Source organism: Hemiscyllium ocellatum, chromosome 23 (assembly GCF_020745735.1).
Source record: "Hemiscyllium ocellatum isolate sHemOce1 chromosome 23, sHemOce1.pat.X.cur, whole genome shotgun sequence".
In the NCBI taxonomy this organism is placed as follows: domain Eukaryota; kingdom Metazoa; phylum Chordata; class Chondrichthyes; order Orectolobiformes; family Hemiscylliidae; genus Hemiscyllium; species Hemiscyllium ocellatum.
In genome coordinates, this window is record NC_083423.1 from 53,477,227 (window position 1) to 53,492,507 (window position 15,281).

General features: G+C 43.1%; 1 protein-coding gene across 1 annotated transcript in view; it reads left to right on the plus strand.

Moving 5' to 3' along the window:
* The window catches only part of lrmp (lymphoid-restricted membrane protein), a 164,442-nt gene that overhangs the window by 99,092 nt on the left and 50,069 nt on the right, over positions 1-15,281 (plus strand). Inside the window, exon 19 of the mRNA XM_060843072.1 lies at positions 6,106-6,167. Within this exon, the coding sequence (XP_060699055.1) occupies positions 6,106-6,167 (62 nt within the window). The remainder of the gene's footprint in view (positions 1-6,105; positions 6,168-15,281) is intronic.

Below are 15,281 nucleotides of genomic sequence, written 5' to 3' on the forward strand. Positions count from 1 at the left end.
AAGCAGGGAGGTTATTTCCACTTGCAGGTTAAACTAGAATTAGGGGGCACAGCCTCAAAATAAGGGGGAGCAGATTTAGGACTGAATTGAGGACCACCTTCACCCAAGGGTTGTGAATCTGTGGAATTCCCTGCCCAGTGAATTAGTTAAGGCTACTTCCTTAAATTGTTCTAAAGTAAAGACAGATTTTTGAACAGTAAAGGTATTAAGGGTTGGGGTCTCCAGGCAAGTAAATGGAGATGAGGCCATGAAAAGGCCAGCCATGATCTTATCGATTGGCAGAGCAGGCTCAATGGGCCAGATGGTCTCCTCCTGCTCTTGGTTCATAATTTGTAAACTACTAGAAATCTTCCTGGCCAAGTTGCAAACTTCACGATTGAATTTGATACGCTTTTGCGTGCACGTTATTTAAGGTTTACAGATCCAAGGTGGACTTTTTAAAAAATAAATCCTTTTATTGAATGTGAGCCGTTGTTGTCGCAGTTAGCTGCCACAGTCCATGTAGTCCAGGGGCATCCATAGTGAATAGAATGGGATTTCAGGCTTTTGGCCTAGCAACACTGAAGGAATGGTGACCAAGTTCTGGTGCATGTTTCAGATGGTGATGCTTCTATGGATCTGCTGTCCTTCTCCATCCAGGTTGTAGAGGTCGCAGGTTCAGAAGGAGCTATCTGAGCATTTTTCTGCAGTTGCAATGGAATAAAGGTAGAAATCAGCTGTGATCTCAAAACACCCGATAGCCTTTAGGGGTTCCCTTCTCTTCCCATGTCTGACATGCAATGCTTTATGGTTGTCTCTTAATGCAATGTTAATAATTTTAAAGCTGGACGGCACGGTGGCTCAGTGGTTAGCACTGCTGCCTCACCGCGCCAGAGACCCGGGTTCAATTCCTGCCTCATGTGACTGTGCAAACTCCACACAGATAATCTCCTCGTGCCTGCATGGGTTTCCTCCGGGTGCTCCGGTTTCCTCCCACAGTTCAAAGATGTGCAGGTTAGGTGAAATGGCCATGCTAAATTGCCTGTAGTGTTATGTGAAGGGGTAAATGTAGGGGAATGGGTGGGTTGCGCTTTGGCGGGTTGGTGTGGATTTGTTGGACCGAAGGGCCTGTTTCCACACTGTAAGTAATCTAATCTAATCTAAAAAATGCACAACATAAAGGGCCTGAGAGAACTGCCACATGAGTAAAGCTGCTGTGTCCCCTTTTTTTAAACCAACATAGAACGCAACGACTCAGTGGTTAGCATTGCTGCCTTACAGCACCTGGGACCCAGGTTCAATTCCACCCTCGGGTGGCTGTCTGTGTGGAGTTTGCACGTTCTCCCCGTGTCTGCGTGGGTTTCGTCCGGGTGCTCCGGTTTCCTCCCACAGTCCAAAGATGTGCAGGTCAGGTGGATTGGCCATAAGAAATTGCCTGTAGTGGCCAGGGATGTGCAGGCTAGGTGGGTCAACCATGGGAAATGTGGGGTTACAGGGATAGGGCAGGGGGCTGGGTCTGTTTGGGATGCTGTGAGGAGGGATAGCGTGGACTGAATGGTCCAAATGACCTCTTCCCAGAAATGTAAGAATTCTATGATACCTTCTAGGTATTGTAGTATTACAAGTTTCCATTTTTGGCAGTGCTGTGGAAGGTTTATATTGGCAGACCCAGCATAGTGTGTCACTTAGTAGAGGCTGGGTGGTTGCATGGACCGGCTTACAAATCTGTCAAGAATTTATTTAGAACTGTTTTATTGTGGTATAGAATGTGTGCATTGGGTACTTCCTGTCTGTGTTGTCACTCTATTTCGAAACCATCACTACATTTTAAGCCTCTTGCCTTGCGTAATAATGTGGCTTGTGTCATCGTGCCTGTTGCTGATAAGCATTTGCTACTACAAAATGGAAAGAAGATGGATGTGTGGCCTCGAGTCGTCACGCTCAGCAATCTGAAAATGAGTCATTTGTTTTTGCTCTGAAATTTTCAGTTTAAATCCTCTTTCGGTGCTACATCTCAGAATGTGGTTTAACCTACTTCACACGATTTAATCCATATAGATTGGTTAAACCTGCGAGCAGGTACATCCACAGTTAACAATTCACCAGGCACAGTTTCCCGAGCAGTTTGAAAACGGAGTGTAAAAAGCAGAACAGTAAATCTACCTTGGAAAACAAATGCCCTGCAGCACCTGTTTGAGGATTTTATGTTCTTTGCGCGAAAACCAATGCTTCTATTTTCAGTCCATAAAAATTTGCTTGGAGTTGTACAATCTCTTCATTTTATAATCCATGTTTTTTTTCTATAGCAAGAATCTCCCTGCAGTGCCAATGTTTTGTACCTCCTGTGCAGTAGAAGAATGCTGTCATTGAACAAAGGAAGTCATAAAATCGCCCAAAACTTTGGTTTTCAAGCATTCTCACAGGTTCTGATTTTGGAATTCCATTTGTTTTCCCTTTCTTTCCTAACACGCTGCTCAGAAAATCTCTGCTTCCGAGTTCGTGTTGGCAGCTATAAAGAATCGAGGTAAAAACAATGACTGCAGATGCTGGAAACCAAATTCTGGATCAGTGATGCTGGAAGAGCACAGCAGTTCAGGCAGCTTTATTTCTGATGAAGGGCTTTTGTCCGAAACGTCGATTTGGCTATAAAGAATCGTCTATCGAGTGGGAAATGCAAAACCCATGCGTTGCTTAATGTGCTATCAGAAAAATGAAAAAAAATGTGCATTTACATGGCGCCTTTCAATGAGTGATTTTTTAAAAAAAAATGTCTTCATTGTCAGAATGTGGAAAGCATGGCCAATTTGTGCGCACGGTTCCCACAAGGTGATAAAGAGCAGATAATTCACTTCTAGTGCTGTTGATTGAGGGGGCATTCTTAGCCCAGATGCCAGGGACGACTTCCCGTTGTCATCTTCATAACATGGAGATCTTCAAGTACCTGAGGGGCAAACATGGCCTCAGCTTAATGTTTCCTCCTGAAACAGAGCATCTCTAGTAGTGCAACATTGTCCCTATACTGCGTGGGAGTGTTCATCTCGAGTTTGTGTTCCAGTCTGAATGTAGCTCTGGAAATCTACTGTCTTGACTCAGTGATGAGGGTGACACCAAATGAGCAATAGCTGCCAGGCATTTTGTTGAATCAAAGTGCTCTTGAGTGCCCAGGTAGAATCTCGCAGTTATTTCCATCAGTGCTCCTGCATTTTTTATTTTAATGATGTTGGTTTGGTCCACTGTTGTTTCAGACAGTCCTAGAACCCCTACAGTGTGAAGGCAGGCCATTCGGCCCTTCGAGTCCACGCTGACCCTAGCAACAGGATTTCACCCAGACCCACCCCATTCCTGTAACCCTGCATTTCCCATGCCCAATCCACTAAATCTGCACATTCCCGAATATTGTGGTGCAATTTAGCATGGTCAGTCCACCTAACCTGTATACCTTTGGAGGAAACCCACACAGAGAATGTTGAAACTTCACACAGACAGTCATCAAAGGTGGAATTGAACTTGGGTCCCTGGCGCTGAGACACAGCAGTGCTAACCACTGACCCACCTTGCCGTCCATGCCAGTTTGTGGAGCTAGAGAGCAAAGGTCCAACAGTGATGACCCTAAAGTCCCTCATTTTCCAGGATATAAGGCCTTCTTCCAGAAGAGAATATACTTTGGTCACAGAGGTAGCACAGAGAAGTCTGATTCCTAGGAAATCTGTTTAGTTAAGTTGGAGAGACTGGGTCAATTGACCCAATCAAAAGCTGGCAGGTTTGAAGAGACTGACTGCAGTAATGGTGTTTGCCCTAGCTGGAGGATTCCGAGCAAGAAGCAATGGCCTCGGCATATGGGCTAGACTATTTGAGACCAAGATGAGGACTTATTCACTCTGAGATTGATGACCTTGTGAAATTCTCTACCGTGGGCAGTGCAAGCCAAGTCACTGAATATATTCAAGAACAAACTAGATTGCTAAATGTTAAAGATGTTGAGGGGTATGGGAGTATGGCATTGAGATAAAGGATCAGCCATGATCTTGCTGAGTCGAGAGTGTGGTGCTGGAAAAGCACAGCAGGCCAGGCAGCATCCGAGGAGCAGGAGGGTCAACGTTTCGGGCAAGAGCCCTTTGTCAGGAATCATGATCTTGCTGAGTGGAGTAGGCTATTTTCTACATACTGTGTGCTGTCAGAGACTGTCGTGCAATGAACATGAAATTTCTTTTATTCACTCATGGGGAGTGGGTGTCACTGCCTGGCCCATCATTTATTGTCCATGCCTAGTTGCCCTTGAAGGTAGTGTTGAAGTGCTGCCGTGAACCTCCTAAAGTCTATGTGCTGTAGCTAAACCCACCCTGCTGTTTGGGAGGCAGTTTCAGGGGCCTGAGGATGATGTGTGGATTGGAGGGGAACTTGCAGTTGGTGGTATCAATGTATCTGCCTTTTCTTTTTTTTCCCCTTTTCAAGCATTTACTACAACTGAGTGACTTGCTGGGCCATTTCAGATGACCGCTAACGGTCAACCATATCGCTGTGGGTCTGGAGTCACATAATGCAGTTTTTTTTTACCTCGAGGTTATAGGTAATCAACATGTTCATAATTTTTATTGAATTCACATTCCAACAGCTGCCATAGTGGGATTTGAACTGCAATCCCCAGAACATTACTTGGCTCTCGGGATTATTAGTTCTAGTGACAATAGTATTGCCTTTTCTGAGGTGTTCACTATCCTTGTTGTTTTGCGATGTAGAACACATTGGAAGGGCATTAATGATGATTGAAACAACATGCATTTATGTCGGCACTTAGACAGATATCCTAAGGTGCTTCATAGAAGCTTATTCAGAGGACATGAACTCTGAACAAGCGGTAACTATCAGAAGTGTTCGCAACATGTTTGGACAGGGTGAGTGTTCTTACTTTATTTTTTCTGAGGCAAATCAAATTGACTTCAGTCTCCATGGACTTGCTCCTCTTAAGTTCCTGGGATGTGGTAGTTTGTGTGTGGCCTCGAAGAGAGGGGGTGGCAAAAGAATTGAGACAAACAATGATTAAACCTTGGGAGCTGGTTGCAGAGTGGTAATGTCACTAGTAATCTGGAGTAGACTGAACAGGAGGCAGGAAGAACACAGCAGGCCAGGGGGTAAAGTCAACGTTTTGCATAAAACCCTTCTCCAGCCCTGAAGAAAGGTTACACATGAAACATCAACTTCTCCACTTCCTGATGTTGCCTGGCTTGCTGTCGTCTTCCAGTGTCCTGCTCGTTTACCTTTTGCATTCCAGTATCTTTGTCCCGAACTGGCAATCCCCAGAGGCTCAGACTAAGCTTCAGGAATAGGAGTTCAAATCCCACCGTACCAGCTAGTGAAATTTGAATGCAATTTTTTAAAAAACTAAAATATTTTCAAGGCGGAGCTAGAGACTTCCTCTGCCTAAAGTGGGAACAAGGTGCAGAGTTAGATGATTAGCAATGACTTTTCACTCCAAGAGTGTTACCTGTATGGAATGAGCTGCCAGAGGAAGTAGCAGAGGCTAGTACAATTGCAACATTTAAAAGGCATCTGGATGGTATATGAATAGGAAGGGTTTGGAGGGATATGGGCCCGTTGGTGGTGGTAGGTGGGACTAGATTGGGTTGGGATATGTTGGTCGGCATGGACAAGTTGGATTGAAGGGTCTGTTTCTGTGCTGTACACCTCTATGACTCTCTGATACTGATGAGGGAGCAGGCTCAAAGGGACATGTAACCACCTCCTGCTCCTATTTTTCTATGGGATTGATATTCAAACTGTAGAATAGTGGTGTTCAAGGAATGTGAATGCACACTTATGAACAAAGTCAAATGGATCAAGCTGACTTGCATTAAACGGAGTTAAAAAGCATCCTGAACAATGTGATTTGCCTCCAGCAATGTTCCCAATCAGAGCTAACTTGCAGAGCCTGGATGTTTGTCAGCATCAAAGTGTTTGGTTGCTTTTGTTTTGAAGGGTACTTTGACCCAAAAGCAATGACTCTTAAATTGATTGTGCCGTTAAACTAAACTAAATTGGCAGTCAATATGTGCGGATGTAATCCTGCATTGTGGATGCCTGCGTTTGTTTCTAAAGTGATGATTTGCAAATGTTCCTTTTTTTTCATAGCAACCATTCAATCACTGAGTGCGAAACTCTTCCAGCAAGAATTGTGTGGATTGCAGACCCAGGTAATACCTAATTCTCTCTCTCTTCATCTGAACAGTATAGAATGCTTCAACTATTCATTTAAGCCACAAGGTAGCCCAGCAGCAAGAACTTTGATGCAAATTTACAAGACCTTAAGTCTTGTTACCCGTTTGGGTATTTGAACAAGTGTCTGAAAAGTTTGTAAAAAGTGGAGCAACTCCAGGTCAATGAAAATGTCCTGATGCTTTTTGGAAATGTTTTCAATCCAACTTATTTTAATTTGAAATCTATAGAAAGAAAATGTGTGTTTACAACTGCTATTTCAGTTTTTTTTGTGCTTGATGTGGGATTGCACAATTGGAGTAGTTTTTGCTGTTAATCCCCCTCCTTGCTGACAGTGTCCCTCTCGCAGTCTCCTTTTGTCAGTGGAACAATGAATTAAATGAAAGCTAAGTGGCTCAGGTGTGGTTCCTTTAAAGAGTCCGGTTCTCTAGTTTGTCTTGTTCTATGCTTTTCCTCTGATCGATCAGGGGACGCTGGTCTGGAAGTTCTGGACTTGCAAATTTTCCCAAAGTGGAAAGCTAGAAAGCACAGGCAAACTTAAGAAGGTGTAGGGTTTTGATTTGCAATCAGTAACTTGCTGATTTGAGGTGGTTCCAATTACCCCCTCCAGATCCCTGGTTCTGACACTGGGACAATTTAGGGAATGTGAAATGAAGAAGGTCCATAGGCAGGTGTTTCAGGTAAAAGAATCTCTAAATGTATTTGTGTACAAGAAATACTGGTTTAAAAAGCACTGAACGGTAAAATTGACCCCTTCAACTATACAGAGGGCAGTAATGAAATACACGATTAAATTAAACACTTAATTAAAACTGCTGTTTTAGCTTCTATAGAAACTTTAATTGGGCTTCCTATCCTTGGGGTCCCTGCACTGTCACCTTCCCCTCCCTGCTAGTTAGGCTGGAAACTTTTTTGGGGTCTCGGGAGTTTAAGCTCACTACTGGGGAGAACACCGTTTTTAGGTATTCCTGATGAAGGGCATATGCCGAAACATTGATTCTCCTGCTCCTCTGCTGTCTGACCGGCTGTACTTTTCCAGCACCACTCAGATCTCTACTCTAGTTTCCAGCATCTGCGGTCCTCCCTTTTGCCCGGCTGTGCTTTTCCAGCACCACACTCCTGATACAGTTTTAAAGTGTGTCTGGTTGCTGAGGTTCTTCCGGTCAGTCCTTTTGGCTTGGAACAGGCCTGTGTCCGGAAGCTGCTGTTGGGGTAGTACTTGGTTGGCATACCCCACTCCCCTCCCCCTTTTCCGTTGTTGTGATGATGCCCTTGCTTTGTCTTCCCCATTCAGCTTCTCTGTTCAGCCTCTGCGGTCTTGGTTCCGGAACTGTTTGTTGGGGCTAGAGCCTGTGGGGAAGCTGTTTCTGCAGAAGCTTGTTATTGATAAAGCTCTCCGATCAGATAAGGGCTGGCAGATATACAGACTGTGTGACCCGCTATCTCCCCTCAAAACTGATTTGTTCATGGTGATTTGGAGATGCCGGTGTTGGACTGGGGTGTACAAAGTTAAAAATCACACAACACCAGGTTATAGTCCCAACAGGTTGAATTGGAAGCAGACAACTTCCTGATGAAGGAGCAGCGCTCTGAAAGCTAATGCTTCCAAATTAATCTGTTGGACTTTAATCTGGTGTTATGTGATTTTTAACGATGTTCATTGTTTCTTTCTGAAGTCAGTTGGCTTCCTGATGGGTAGAGCCTGTGTGAATGGATTTTAATTGCGATTGAATGCGCAGTATCTCTGTAGGCTCCATATTGTGTCTGCTGAGTAGGTGAAGGTTTTGACGTTCGTTTCAGTCTAGAGTGTTAGGTTTAGTTGATTTTCCTTTTGGAGTGAGGGTGTAAGTTGGCTGAACAGTAATCCCAGAGTGAAATCATTCTGCCTCTGTATGTATTTGTTGCAGCCTGAGCTCTGGATTTTGCCCAGTGTTTTTCAATGTTAGAAAAGTCTAGGGCTTTGCCCAGTATTTTCGATGAGGGGAATTTTGCTCACATGCAACCTAGGAAGGCTGCATTTGCCATATTAGATTAAGACAAATGAGTGGGAGCCCACTGGGGATGTCAATGTCCAGGCAAGTTAAGGTGGTCCATCTCCTGCTTTGCTGCCATATTGATTTGTCCCAAGGCAGACTTAGCTAGCTGAACTCTGTCAAACCAACTCCAAAGTTTCCTGGAGAAACTTATTGTTTTTCAAATTGCAGAGCTGTTTACATTTTTACCTGAATGCAGAGGCTTCCAACTCCCTCCACTGTTACCACCCAGGCCTGTAACTGTCCCACGTGACTCTGGCTCCAAATCCCAGCCCGGCACCTTGTTGCTGATATGTGAGTCAGGCTGAGGTGCAGGGGCTTCTGGGACCTTACCACTTGTACGAGGGGAGAGAGATGCACAAAAAATCCATTGCTTCCAAATGTCAGGGTGACCCGCTGTCTCTTCCTAAATTACTACTGCAGTCACGTTCTACCTTCTCTTTGGTTGATTTCTGCTCTATTGCATGGAAACTGAGCCTGAAGTTACCCCCTCTGTTCTGTGTAAGAAATGGCAGCTTGTATTATTTTTCTTGAGACATAAGGAGTGTGGTTTGTGTATGTAATGAACTTCCTGAGGAAGTGGTGGATGCAGGTACAGTTACAATGTTGAAAAGAGATTTGGGTGTACATGAATAAGAATGTTCTGGAGGGATATGGATCAAGTGCAGCCAAGTGGGACTATTGAGTTTTGGATTATGGTTGGCATGTAGTGATGGGTCTGTTTCTGTGCTGTATGACTCTATCACTTTAAGGTGCAAAATGTTGATGCCTTTGCATTTCAAGTATACCTGGCACAGTACAGGAGAGGTGCAAAGCAGAAGTCTCATCTATTATGTCCCAACAATATATTAGCATCTCTCTTAGAATAGGGCTCCCAATTGCATATTGTAGACTGGACATAGACCCAACAGAGCCATTTTGCTGGTAAGGATCCGCGAAAACATTATAAAAGTGTACAATCCTAAAATGATTACAGGAATAGAAGAACCTGGATGTGCGTGTGTGTAAATCATTGAAGGTGGTAGGACAGTTTGCGAGAGCAGTTAATAAAAGAAGCAATGACCTGGATTGAGACTGATAGGAACATAGAGTACAAGAGGAAGACAGTTATGTTGAGTTTATAAGAGGCAGTAGTTGATCTCAGCTGAAGAGTTGTGTGTGTTGTGCTTTAGGAAGGATATGTAGGCATTGGAAACAGTGTTCAAATATTTCACAAGGATGGTTCCAGGGATGGGGAACTCCCACAAAGAGGATAGATTGCAAAAGTTGGGATGGTTTCCTTCAGATGAAAGACCAAGTGGATATTTGATAAAGGTTACCAAAATCATGAGGAAACTGATGGAACAGGATGGAACTTTTCCACTTGTGAAAGGGTGGCAGCCAAATGGGTTTGGATTTAAAATAATTGGTAAAAAAAATCAAAAGTGACAAGTGGGATCTGGAGTGCATTACCTTTGTGCAGTAGAAGCAGGTTCAATTGAGGCATTCCATTTGCAGTTAGCTATCTGGAAAGGATGAATAAGCAGGGTTATGGGGCGAATGTGGGAGGACAGCAGGCAGGTTGGGCTGAATGGCCTCCAGCACCAGCAGTTCTATGATACTGTAAACCCTGTGAGAGCTGCACATGATTGAATATACCATTGCTTCTTGTTTCAGTAATGTTCCTCATTTATTCTCTGATCAAACATTGGGAGCGTTTACTGAAGAAACTTCATGCACTCAACATCTAGCCCCTCAATTCAAAGTATGAGCAAATGATCCACACCCCAAAATGCTTGAAGAAATCTAGTTTTACTTACAATGAGCTTGTCTGAACTCGTTTCACATCAAACTAATGAATATTGTCAGTCTATTGATCAAGGGAGGGTCTGTATCCATTAATCCAAAGATAAAAAGCTGTTTAAATGCATCAAAGACAAATGGTATTTGTCCCATTGTGCCATCTGAGCTTACCTGTTCTATTTAATGGTGTGGCTTAAAGATTTGCAGATTAATATGTTTGGAATGGAATGTTAAATATTAACTTCACAAGTCCAAAGCCTTTTCCAGCGCATTCATCTGGAAATGTGAGAGCCTTCCTTGATTGCTTTACTTGTGTTCAACTTGAGCTTTGCTCCTTCCCTTCTAACGTCATTGAGTTGCAAGTCTTAAAAGCATTTTTCATCATTCCTGGAGGATGCAGGCAAACTAATCATTCTTCTGAAAAAGCAGGTTCTGTCCAGAGGCCACTCTGGTACTGGCATCTTTCCCAATTCCTTTCCCTTGGCCTTGCAGAATTGCCCACAGGGATGTGCAGGTTGGGTGGATTAGCGTGGGAAATGCAGGTTACAGGAATGGGGTGGGTCCGGGTGGGATGCTCTTTGGAGGGTCGGTATGGACACAATGGGCTAAATGGCCTGCCTCCACACTCTAGGGATTCTACAATTCAACATGACTGCTATTGTCAATCCACAGTAAAGGGAATCATTGTGCGCCAACCACAAGATGCACTGTAACAACCCACTTGCTACTTTGACAGCGCATTACAAACCATGTGACCTTGACTAGCTGAAAGGACAAGGGCAGCAGATACTTGGGACCACGATCATCTATATTTTCCCCTCAAAGCTACTCACCATCCTGACTTGGAAATATGTCATTGCTTTGGAGAGGGTGCAGAGAAGGTTTACGAGGATGTCGCTTGGTATGGAGGGTGCTAGCTATGAAGAGAAGTTGTTAGGATTGTTTTCATTAGAGAAAAAAAGGGGGACCTGATTGAGGTCTACAAAATCATGAAGGGTATAGGTAGGGTAGATAGAGATGGTTATTTTTTTTACCCAGGGTGTGGGATTCAATAATGAGAGGTCACTTGTTCAAGGTGAGAGGTGAAAAGTTTAAGGGGGATACACGCGTAAAGCACTTTACACAGAGGGTGGTAGGTGCCTGGAGCGGGTAGAGGCAGGCACTGTAGGTTAGTTTAAGGTGCATCTGGACAGATGCATGAGTCGGTGGAGAGCAGAGAGATACAGATGCTTGGGAATTGGTTTAGACAGTGGATCTGGATCAGCTCAGGCTTGGAGGGCTGAAGGGCCTGTTCCTGGGCTGTAAATTTTCTTTGTTCTTTGTTCATCGTTCTGTCACTGTCGCTGGGTCACAATCTGGAATTCACGCCTTCAGGGCATTGTAGATCGGTGATACAAGAAGGCAACTCACCCGCAACTTCTCAAGGGCAACAGTGGTGGGCAACACATGCTGGTCCAGAGGTGCCCAGGTCCCACGAGTATATTTTTAAGTGTTTTTTAATTCTTTGAGGCATTCCACAGTGTGTAAAGCAAATGAAGGTTGTTTGCTGCATTGGCATCATGTAAGCAATTGTGGCAGGTGATTGAGCAGAACAAGATCCCAGAAACAGCAATTAAATAAATTGTGGTGGCCTTTTAAAGAATAAAAACTACAATACTAGACTGACCCTTTTTTTAAAAAAAAAGGTAGTGCCGTGGTCTTTTAAATATATGGTATCTAAGGGGGCCTCGCTAAAAAAAATGTGATAATGTAGTATTAACCTGTGCCTGAAGAAGGGGCCAAGGCAGAACTCATGCGCTCCTACCCTGCAATAGGTCTTGAGCCCATGACCTCCCGACTCGTGGGCAACTTAGCTAAGACTGTGACTTTGAATGGGTTGATGGGTATTTATCTGAATACCCATTGATGGATGAGGGAAAAGTGATTCGTACAATTGTAGACATGAAAGATCAGTGGGTGAGTTTGTACTTTTGAGATGGCAAATATTTACCTTGCTAGTTCATCTTCCCATATTCAAATCAGAAGGTATAACTCATTCATACAAGGAAATGGCAGATAAAAATAGTTGCTCGATGCTTCCTGGAATGCAAGCTGTTGTTGCAAAATGGAACCAAAGCAACAATTAACTTTGAAAAAAATCATGGTGTTATTATTAAAAGGTTCTGGCTGCTATAACATACTGTTTTATTTACAATCTTTACTTTTTTTTTGTTTTTAATTCCTTCTCCAGCCTTACTCATCAGAAATCACTGCAGTTTAAAATGGACAGTGAGAGTTCTGACCTTACCTTTAAAGGGGCAGGCATTACAAAAAAAAAGCAAATTTGAAATGAAAATAGAACTTTCCGGAAACATTGAGCCTACCAGGGCAAAGACAGCTTGACCAAACTGTTGAAGTCCAGACATGTCAACCAGACTTTTAGCTTTAGGTGCTAACTATGGGTAACACACACGTCAGTCATAAAATTGTTGGTTCAAATCTCATCTGAGTTGAACACCAAATCCAGCCTGACACTCCCCTGTACTACTCAGGGAGCCCTGCATTGTCAGAGATGACATTCTTTAGGTGTGATGTTAGACTGAGGTCCTGTTTATTCTGGAAAAGCTCAGCAGGTCTGGCAGCATCTGTGTAGAGACATCAAGAGTTAACGTTTCGAGTCCGGTGACCCTTCCTCAGTTCCTGAAACGCTGTGTTTTACCAGCAATTTCTATTTTTGTTTCTGATTTTCAGCATCCGCAGTTCTTTTGGTTTTTATTTTGTCCTGTTAATCCTGTTAGATAGAGGCTTCTACTTTGTTCATGGGCATTGGCTTAGCTGGCGAGGGTAGCAATAATGCCCTTGAAAAGGTGTACTTTCATTCCTTGAACTGCTGCCATCCCTCCGATGTAGGGACACCCATAATGCTGCTCAGAAGAAAATTCCAGGATTTTGGCCCAGCAACAGTGAAGGAATGGTAATGTATTTCCAAGTCAGGATGGTGGGTGGCTTTGAGGGGAACTTGCAGGGGATGATGATCCCTTTTCCTTCCAGACAGTAGAGGCCACCATTTGGATGGGTTGCTGAACGAGTTAAAGATCCCTAGAACCATTTTGAGAGAAAGAGAGTTCTCCCAAGTGTCTTGGCCAAGATTTATACCACAACCAACATTTGCTCACTATCTCATTTTGCTACATGCAAGTTGGCTGCTGTGATTATATCTTTTTTAATTAATGACCAAATTTGAACACTTCAAAGTGATACACTGTGGTTGCAAGAGCTATGATACAAATTCAGGTTCATGCTTTGTCTTTCCAGATGAATGTTTCTGATCTGAATTTCTTCTTTATCTTTAGGCAGGAGAATTCTAAGGCTCAGGAGAAATTTCCACATAACATCCAACCTTGCTCTACTTCAGCCACCTTCGTTACACATCCACATCATTTTCTTTTACAGTAAAACAAAGATTCAAGTGTTGAGCTGATAGATTATGCAGTGATTAGCATATTGTCAAGTTGTTAGGTTTGCAATCTCACCGTCACCTTTAGATTGGATGTGGGCATCACTAGTAGGACCAGTATTTGCTGCCCATCCCTAATTTTGCCAGGGGAAAAATAATGGGGGTGAGCTACCACCTTGTACCCACATCCGTCCATCTGATTTAGTTCTTCCATTGTTTTGTTAAGGACAGAATGCCAGCTTGCCTGACTTGAAGTTTAAAAGGATTAACAAAACTTGGAAGTTAACTGCCAGTCATCGTTAGTTAGTGCCTACTAAGCGGCAGCACCTCAACCAGAGTCCTCTTGCTGATTAATTAGTGTTAATGTTGTGTTCCATTTACTTGGGTAGTTGTTGAGAATTAGCCTGATGAGCGCAAGACAAAAATCTTTAGTAAAGTGTCTTTTTTTTATGTCGGCAATACTCGAGTTCTGATTTAACCAAATGATGACTAGTGAAGTTTGGCCCTAACATCCTATTGCTCGTCTAACTCCATTTTACTTACCAAGGTGTATGCACCTTCCTGCTTCCTCAACATGCACCACCTCATTTTTATTGATGCTAAAATTTGCATATATTTATGTGGTCTTTCATCAAGTCTGAAAATTTCTAAATAATTTCTGTGTTTTCTTTTTTTTTAAAAAAAAAACTAATCTGAGTTTACCCTGGATTGGGAAAACCCTTGCATCCTCTTGGAATTGAATCACAATTGCCTCCAATCATTCCACAAACTTGATTTTTACAGGGATTGCCATTTTAGGCAGGGTCACTACGTTTGAAAGTTCTGGGAGATCACAAAATCTGAAGAAATGGTCAAAGTAACCTTCCTGCTGAACTAAGGCTAGTTTGGAGTTTCAAAGACAGATGTGATTTTGCTGCGTTTGCTAACAGTTTATTTTGTGCTAGCTATCACATTTGATGCAAACTGATAATGGTATGTGGAAGGGAGTCTAGTGCTTATCGGCTTAATTTTGAATTTCTTAGTTCTGCTTATTGGCTACATTTTTGAGTGCCAGCACAAACAGTTCTTACTTTGCATCTGTGTGGGATGATGCAGTAAAAAAAGAGATGCTCTCTTGATTATATTTTATTTCTGCCCTCCTGTTAAGAAATTTAACTGCTATAACCTGGCCCTCCAAATCAACATCAAATTCATTTTATGGCCCATTTGTTCAGTCTACAAGTTAAACTACAATGTTACGATTTCTGGGAAGATACCGGTTAGTCTGGCCTAACTTTGTCTTTTTTAAGCATCGCTGATAAAACGCAGTAATTGAAATAAGTTCCCATTCTCTGGACAGAGTCCTCTCGAGCAAGGTTCACTTATTGCCCATGCCAAGTTGATTTTAATCTAGAAAGTCCAGCACTGAAGGATACAACTGGAGCCAATCTTTGTATACTTCAATAAGTGTTTATTTACACTCAAATGCGAACACTGCTGGTTTCAACCTGTTCCTATTTAGTTGATTTTTTTTTAATCCATCAGTTTACACGTGTTATGACACACCTTCCGGGCAAGTGAGCCTGGGTTTGGTCCTTACCCAGAGGAAGGACAATTACCATGCCACCACAAATAATTCTCTAATTAATGCCTGACAATGGCATATAGTTGAATCATTAACATGAATGGTAGCGGTGTTGAGCCAATCTAAATCATTGCATTCATTGCAGAAAAAGTAGGGAATCCCAGGTAACTGACCCAACATGGCAGCACTGTTGCTCAGCGGTTAGCACTGCTACCTCTCAGTGCCACGGACCCGGGTTCAATCCCACCCTCTAGCAGATATCCACGTGGACTTGATG